At 45.5% G+C, this 8,910-nt stretch overlaps 1 protein-coding gene across 1 annotated transcript; it reads right to left on the bottom strand.

The window, feature by feature from the left end:
- Positions 1-2,257: 2,257 nt before the first annotated feature.
- On the bottom strand, positions 2,258-8,647 carry LOC135817268 (RNA-binding protein 39-like). Its single transcript, XM_065330416.1, has 12 exons — positions 8,359-8,647; positions 7,128-7,201; positions 6,889-6,936; positions 6,295-6,534; positions 5,609-5,864; positions 5,317-5,390; positions 4,999-5,119; positions 4,797-4,859; positions 4,104-4,558; positions 3,824-3,926; positions 3,500-3,581; positions 2,258-3,134 (listed from the first exon to the last, which is right to left on the bottom strand). Exons 1-12 carry the CDS (start codon positions 8,416-8,418, stop codon positions 3,037-3,039), a joined length of 1,674 nt encoding a protein of 557 aa, XP_065186488.1. The 5' UTR covers positions 8,419-8,647; the 3' UTR covers positions 2,258-3,036.
- Positions 8,648-8,910: the final 263 nt, after the last annotated feature.

Here is an 8,910-nt window from a genome sequence, read left to right as displayed (position 1 = left end):
GTAGAATGCGTGAGTCAGTGCAGCTCAGAACGACTTGAGTTGCGAGAATCGTTCAGTTCAGGTCATAACCTTTGACCTCGATGCAAGCGTGACCGAGTTCGAGTCTGCGCATGTGGACAATGTGGCAACCGGTGGTGCACATGCAATGATTGATGTGTAGACGATATAATAGATCATGGTGGATTTACCTTCTCTTTCCAGGACTTTTCCCACTATGCCTACTGTAGGCTATGGCAATCTAGCAGGAGTCTGGACGGCGGCTTCTCTGGAGTGATGAGCGGCCGTCGACAAATTAGTGGGGGGTTCCTTTACGGACTCTTGATCTTGGTGAGAGCCCCACCCTACCACGCATATCACTGCTGCGAATACAGCTCCAGCGCTTTTTGTGGCTTCTCATAGCTCAGGGAGTCCACAGGCCACACTTCACAACACCATACCGTTGAAGATGGCCCTGTCAAGGATCATCATTCCTGAAATAAAAGAGAGGTTCTGCAAAACGAAAATGTGTACGAACTTTCGCTCTACGTCACGAAGTGAGAAACTTCGCACGAACTTTCGCAACTTTGGACGCGAAACTTGCAGGGAACGCGAAATGAACTTTCGTAGGAAGTTTCGTGAGATTGGGTCATGTCGTACGTGCACTTGGCGCGTGCAAACTACGAAAATGTGCAGAACACAAAGTTCGTGCGAAAATTCGTACACACTTTCGCAAGGCCTGTCGCGAAACTTCGTTCGAACTTTCGTTGTGCAGAACCTCTCTAAAGACTATTATTATTCCGTGATCATGCACCAGCACAACTGTCAAGCTGGTGTGTGCGTCCACCTACCGGTAGATCTACACTGCTACATGACTTTGTGTAGTAGAGGAGACGGCTCGATACCGGGACGTTTTGACAGCCAAATTTGTATAGACCCAAACAGATCATCAGCGTTGATTTTTCACTCGAAATATGTTTGTGGAAGGAAACTGGCATGTTGAAGTTTGCTCTGGGGCCAGAGTCAATCGAACTGAGCCACTCCTTTGTGTTGACCCATTGCCTCCAAGTTGCCCAATTTTTCGCTTCAAAAAAGTTCAAATCAGAGGTGGCTCCAAACCGGACACGTTTTAGAGTGCACGTCAAATTCACTCTGGGTCTGAAATTAGGTAATTGCTATCGCTCCACGACGGCCAGTACAGAGTAACAATAAGCCTTGTGTGTGCTTCCATTAGTTTTGATTGGTATGCGGTGCTTTATTGGCGAGAGGCGAGCCGCTGTTTACCTGCGACAAGAAGTTGATTTTTCGAAAGTCGTAAAACTCAAGTCGCAGTGCGAAGCAACACGTCAAAAACTCACCTGCTTGATATGGCGCTTCTGGTCATCGCAGAGCCATGAAATTTTGGCTCGGAGTATAACACATAGTAGTCTCACTGTGACATATGTTTTCTAATCAAAATACCAAGAGAGAAAGTGAATATTGAGTCCGTTCCGGTTTGCAACCGGTGTCCTATTTGAAACCGTCCCCTCTACCATGACCTTTTCTTCTTCCGAATCTTCGAGCAGAGCTGCCAACCAGTTGGGCTGGCCGGCCATATGCGATGGGTCCGTTTATTTTGCGAACTGCATGCAACTATTACTTCTGATTTTCGGTATGTTGCAGTGTTTTTGTGCACCGCCAGTGATTATGTACTGCGCAGCTGCCGGCATATGCATGCTGTGTGCATTACAAATACCGGAAGCCGAATCGTACTTTTTTTCTTTTTTAATAGCAAGTAACTAGTTTGCTTCCCATGATAACTCACAGAATGGCTAACAGTAACACCATGAGTACATAACCCCATGTACTCTTGGTAACACGACTTGAGTTGAAATTTAGCAAGATATTATTTATTTACAGATTTCATGTTACTGTACTTCCTGTTTTTAGGGATGGTCCAGGAGCGTCACAGACGAAAAGTCGAACTGTTATTATTGTTTCTTGTGGTTATTATTAGAATGGCTGGGCTACTTTTTTTGGTCTTCATGAAAAGCTGGTACAGTAAATTCCGCTTCATTCAAGCCAGGACCCGAAAAACAAGAAATGATTACATTATAATAATTATACTATATAAGCACTCTTGATATAAGCAAGAGTACATGAAAACCATGTACTCCTGATATAAGATATAGGCCCAAAAGTCAACCCATCAGGAATCGAGGCTTATCAAGTTATGACCCGCGCCGTTCGACATTGAACATCGCAACATTGCAGCAGGTCGTGTCGTAGTAGCAAGGAGTCGTCAAATACAGTGTATTTATTATAGCTTCAAGACTCCAAGTTGAAGTAAACAAACAAACATGAAACTGTGTGGCTTGTCTCAGGCCTACAATCACCAAGTCCAGATCAACCAACGTGACTGACTGTACCGGTGTCCGCAAGAAACGTGAGGAACACTTAGGCTAGACATGCATGAGAGCTGGGGCATCAGAATGCCACCAGGGAGTTGTAAACTATTCTACGACTCTGAATGCCATGATGACGTATGGCCAAGCCAATCAAACCAAAGGAAAGAATTTGGTGCTTCTATGCAGAAAGTACAAAAGAAGCCAAAGGCAGATCCTGAGAAGTGTCTGATGTGACATACATGTACACATGCAAGCCTAATTGGGAATAGAACTGTATATTAATCACTGAACACTAATATTTCATACGAATACTTGAAATACCTGGAAGACGAGACATTATCAACGCAAAGGTGCTTTAACGAGAAGAGGGGGAGAGAGCAGGCCCAAAGAAAGCCAACAAAAGCTAAATTTCATGAAAAGGGGCTTGGATATATGAGGCACACGACTACATGCGTCGGTAAGTATGACAATTTAAGATTAAAACAAAGGGGAGTTTGGATGTACAGAAAGGTGGATTTCATGAGAATGATGGCATAAAGATGACATTCGAAAACGATGCAGCATACAGGTCAACGGAACACATCGCTAAAAAGTACAAAACAGCCAGCAGGTAGCGGAGCATATGTACAGCATAACACAGCTGAAGAGAAACAGTATAGCCTGGAGGCAGACGCTACCGACTTGACTTGATCGGCGTGAACGCACCAAGGGCGGCAGGGAACAAGGCGTGATACTGGAATTCGGGAACAGGAGTAGCAATAATTTGCTTTCCTGCAGTACATGAAGGCACATGCAAAAGAAACATGAATAACATAAGATACATGCAGGTTACAGCAACATAATTATATCCTTAGTAGCAGTGGTGAGGCTTCCTGCAGCTTCATTCATAGGAAAAAAGGTTTCAGAACAGACTTGTTTGCATACCTGATGAGGGCAATTTTGCCGAAACATTGTAAAAATTGATTGAGAAATGAGTTCGAGTTTTGCAGAGTGAATGGGAAGACAGCGAGTCTGCTCTGAAACCGTTTTTCCCTATAATTATATCCACAACACTATGGAATATGATAAAGAACACCTTGGAATCTCATGCCCAGAACGGAATGGCATCAACGTGAACAGTTGCACAGAATCCTTACCAGCAAAGAATCGACCATGAAGACTCTTCATGGCATTGGCAGAGACTTGTCCGTCACGGCACTTCACATATACCAAGCCTTGCTGCGAACACATAACACAGAGAAGGAAATAAGAGGGAAGACAATAATTATCCAAGCAAGAGGTCAAAAGCTCGACCAAAAATTCAAGGCACAGACAAGTAAGTTGAACCTTATTTATAAGGAAAGAAACTTCTGTGAAGAAGATGTTCGTGCAACTTCGGCGATACTTGAGGAATTGTGAAGAAACTTTTACATAGAAAATAGAAGTTCTAATACATAACCATAGGCCACACCGAAACTCACCGGAGATTTGTCATCAACATGAATATGAATAACATCGCCAAACTTTGTTGCTTCCTCCAAGACATCATCCTTGATCTCTTGTTGCCAACCATCATCAATCTCCCTGAAAAGATCAAGTCAGAGCAAGAGACCGCATTTCAAAATAACAGACATACATGCTGCAGCAGAAGTGCAACGCTGCAATTGGGCACAAACACAGCACAGCTCCACATCAAGAAGATCTTGGGTACTTCAAGCACAAGCTCAGTAAAGAAGAAAGGATACCGTGAAAACAACTTACTTCGCCGGATCAAACATATTCTGCAAGTTGAAGCACGGTGCTGGCGCTGTGGGCGCAGCTGCGACTGCCGGCATAGTCGCTTGAAGACCAGACGTCAATCCAGCAGCACCAGCCAGACCTCCCAAACCACCCAGGCCTTGCAGACTGAACGTTCCAAGACCTGCCGATGCACCCAGAGCCGCCGGAGCTCCAAGACCGGGCATTGATGAAAGCGGATTGGGGAGGAGAGGTGACGGAGTTGGGGTGGGCAGCATTGCTGCTGCAGCGCTTGGGTTAGCAGCATACTTGGCCATGAGAGCCGCACGAGAGACATCCAATGACGTGCTCTCTGATACAACAGGAGTGCTGACTTGAGTCGGATCCTCTGCACCATAGGTGACTTTGATAGGACGACCAACCAGTTCAAAACCGTTGAGCTGATCCATGGCTTGTTTCGCACTTTCGACACTCTTGAACTGTATAACACAAAGTCATATTGGCAGACAAATGAGGAAAAGGCATGCAGTGGTAAAACACAAGGATAGGAAATGAAACAGATATCTCCAGCAGCCCGAAAGCCAAAAAACAGCAACCAGGAGCAATTGGTGACAAAATTGTATCCAGCCAGCAAAACACAAGGAGGACGAAAAGGATAACTCCAGAAGCTAGAAAAGCCAAACAAACACAACAACACAACAGTAAATAGGAGCGTACCGTGACGAAGGCATATCCTCTCGACTGTCCGTCATCATCATTCTGTACCTTGCAACCCTCCACCTGTAATAAGTAAAGCACACAAACACAGTATGCCCATTTCAACCCAAGATAGCAAGATACTCTTCAAGGAAGGAACATTTGTCATCGTTCATACACGAAGCAGTACAACACCAGCGAGAAGATCAACATGGCATCTCACCTGTCCGAACGGCTGAAAGACTGCAGAGAGCATTTCATCATTGATGTTTTGATGCAGATTGCCGACATAGAGACGAGTGACACCAGGCGGTTTCTGGAGTGTCTGCGCAGCTGCTGCCAGTCTGATGGAGAGGGCAGAAGTACAGTGGAGTTAGTGAGTGGGCAGCAAGAAAACAAAGACAGCAATGAGGCGCGGGGATTCTGCCCAAAGCAGCAATGCTAGTCTTCGGTTTGTAATAAAAGCAAGAACATAAACAGAACGTTCTGGTGAAGAATGAAATAGGACGGCAACTGCATTGCTATATCGCCATGTTCTCACCTGTTCTTTTCCGATTGGGTGGCCTGGACAATAATCGGGACAGCCTTGACTCGTTGACCGGTCATGCTAATAGCCTGTTGCAAAGCAAAAGTAAAAGATCATTTAACGCAGAGTGAAGCAGTAGTACCCAGACACAAGTTATGCATGGGATGCGGGCAATCATTAACCCAAATCGAGCAAGTCTGGCAATTCAAACCTAGATGCGTGTACTGGTTGACAGTAACTGCCTAGTAAAACACAGTGACGGCGGTGATTGCAAGGGAAATACCACTTCAGAATAATCACCACTCACCTTTGGAAGAGAGTCCGGTGTCTTGAACTCTACGTAGGCAATGCCCTTTGAACGACGCGAGTTCCTATCTGAGATAAGCCGAACATCGACCACAGTACCAGCTGGGGAAAAGAAATCCTCTAGGTCCTCCTCGCGAATACCCTTAGCTAGCTGCATGCAGAACACCGTGCGAATGTCACGTTCCTCGGGGGTCAGCTTTTCAGCATCCTTGAGGAACTCACGGCGTTTCGTGCGCTCGCGCTTCTTGTCATCATCACTGAGAAAATAAGGGCAATAACAAGATAGGCAAAGTCCAGAATAAATCAACACGCACACACATCTGTTATAAGGTGAAGAGAGAAAGTTGAAAAGACCAACCCCTGGATGTAGATACTACACACAGAATACATGGAGTGCCACAGAGGGGTATAGTTGGGTTTGTAGCGGGATGAGATAGTAAAAGCCCTACCGTACGCCACCCAACGGCAGGTGCCCTCGGATTTTGGTATTCAAGGCCCTGTGGGTTTAAAGTGTAAATTAGAACAAGGTGATCAACATCTCCCTACACTGCTAGCTATAGCGCCTTTCAGGTGTAATTTAAAATTAGGTGTCTGGGTTCTCTAGCAAAGATAAAATCACACTGATAATAACGGGTTACACAGTACCTGTCTAGCCCCAAATACATACACATTAAACTTAAAACTTACTGATCACGATGCCTGTCATCATGGCGGTCACGGCCACTGCCGCGGTCTCTGTAACGGTCATTGCCTCTGCTGCGGCTACCTCGATCACGGTAGTCTCTCTCTCTGTACCGGTCCTCGTCACGATCTCGATGGCTATCTCGGTCGCGATCTTGTCTTTCGCGGTGGCTATCTCGATGAGATCCGCGTGACTCATGTCGATCACGGCTGCGACTGCGACGTCGCTCTCGATCTCTCTTCTTGCTGTGAACAAGAAAAGAATGAAGAAAACTATTAATTACAAGTTAGAGGGAGTTGACTACATTAGAACTCCATCGCCAACGTTGTCCTACAAACAATACGTATAACCGGGGGGCAGGCAAGTACTGTACTTGTACCAGAAAGGTTCAAGAGGTTCGGGCAAGACTAAAAAATATTTATTTTTTAGAATATTTCTAGGCACAGATCAAGTGCAATGGTATATTCATGTATACAGCTTTGTTGTCTGTGCATACAAGCATCAACCCAATCGATGGGACAGGCATGTTCAAATTATCGGAACTGTCACATCTCGGGTTCTTGGAGAGATCAAAATACGTAAAAGTAGATTGCTCTTACCTTGCCTCTCGGTCAGATCCCTCATCGTCACTGTGTCTATGACGGTGTCTGCAGCCAACAGAAGACAACACAAAACCATTTCTCTCTATAGAGTGTGCACGTATGGTAAATTAAGACACATCCGCCATATCAAATACGAGCAGTGAGAACCAATTACGAAGTCTCCAGGCTACCTTTGGAGCTTCTTTTTTTTTGATAATACAATGTACTGACAATGAGTAAACACTGGCAACACTTACTTCTTTTTGTGACTGCGCGAGCGGCTATACTCCTCCTCATCAGTGCCCGAGCCTGAACGATTGGCACCGTTGTCCTATACAGAGAATGCACAGGGGTATACCAGATTAGCCTCAGTAGTAAATCAACATACACACACACGCCACATTCACGCAAGCACAAGCAAAACATGCACACCAGGTCGAATGACGGCGGCAAGTTGCGAGGGTCGAGCTGTCCGAATCTAAAGCAAGAACAAAGAAGATAATACGCCGGATGCCGTCCTTCGCCATGATGCTTGCACTTGCAACGTCCAGATCTTGCCATCACCGGGATGAGTCCAAGGTGTTGACGAACCCTGAGGCCACCCAAACGCCAAACTGATGAGTTGCGCCATTTCAATAGACACATCGACAGTGCTCTTTGCAAAAAATTGATTCTCAGTCTGAAATGTCCCACAAACAAGTGAACTGGGGGAAAGCTAGCTGAGAAGGAGGCTCCTATCTTATGTGCTTCAACTAGGACAACATTGCAAGAGAGGTCAGGGGTGTGAGTCCGGCATGCAGCAGTTAGGAACACTATGGCGAAACAATGAATGAATGACGAATGAACCATGTCAGGATCTACATGTCTTCGTGGGCTGATCATGTGCAAAAAAGAGAATTGCTTCGTCAGAACACACAAGTCCACCTACACCTCTACAAAAGCTTCATAAAGCAAACTAGCAATACATGCAGCAAGATACCACGTGACTGTCAGTGCCACGAGATCAGACCCAGTTCACCTTGGCCGCTTCTCTTAGAGCTGATGGAAGGTATCAATGAAGTCTACAACGGAAAATGAAATTTTGACCAAGTCAGGATTTAATAGTTGAACAAACTTCAGTGTAACATTCGACAGCAACAAAACGATCTCAAAATGACAACAGCAATCATCATTCATCATAATTCATCATAATTCATCACGAAACCCATGGGTCAAGCCATGCCAAGTGTGTCCTCCTAACTACCCGTACGGTAACACCATCTCCTCGCAAAAGTATTTTGGTGCAAAATCAAAAACAAGAAAGGCAAAAAAATCCGTGAACTGTGCTTGATCTTGCCGTGCCATCTCAAGCAAACATAATACCGGTATGTCTTCCACACTACAACTCAACAGGGAATGATTATTCGGTTTGCACTTGTACAAAACAAACCCCCGCTTAGTTCCGTAACGCGTGCACAACTGTTGAACAAGGGGAGATTGTTGTCTTACCTGCTTTTTGTAAGGAGCTTCCAAAAGTTCCTCCACATCAAAAGGGTCGTCCGCCGACATGGCTGCACTTGAACTAGACAAAGACGTATGGAAAGAATTCGCCTCACAAGATAGTCAAGAGCTCTCTACGAATGATCCAGGACAGAGTATCGAGACACGCGGTCGACAATCCTCAACAACAAACACTTGCACGGCGAGCTAGATGAAGAGATGCAAGAACTGTTGCAAACTGACTGTCGTTGCGTGTTGTGCGTTGGCGAGCCAAGGCCCAAGCTGTGCAACGCATCGACGTCGCGTTCAACACCAAGCAAGATGGCGCTAGATAGTGATCACTGATCACACATTCACAGTGATCAGGCTCCGCATGCATATGCAAGCTGCAACACTCCGCCAACACTAACAGACTCAGTGCAAGGAGCTGGATCATAGACATGGTTCCATTCATGGAGGTGGTGTATGATTACGTCACTTGCTTTTCGATTTCACGAAAAATCACGTCGTTGCTGAAAATGTGTCATCGCTCATACATGTACGTAGATCTACGTAGATCTA

This window comes from Sycon ciliatum, chromosome 5 (assembly GCF_964019385.1).
Source record: "Sycon ciliatum chromosome 5, ocSycCili1.1, whole genome shotgun sequence".
In the NCBI taxonomy this organism is placed as follows: Eukaryota; Metazoa; Porifera; class Calcarea; order Leucosolenida; family Sycettidae; genus Sycon; species Sycon ciliatum.
The sequence above is the reverse complement of the archived record's forward strand: the minus strand, read 5'-3'. Positions and strand labels throughout refer to the sequence as shown.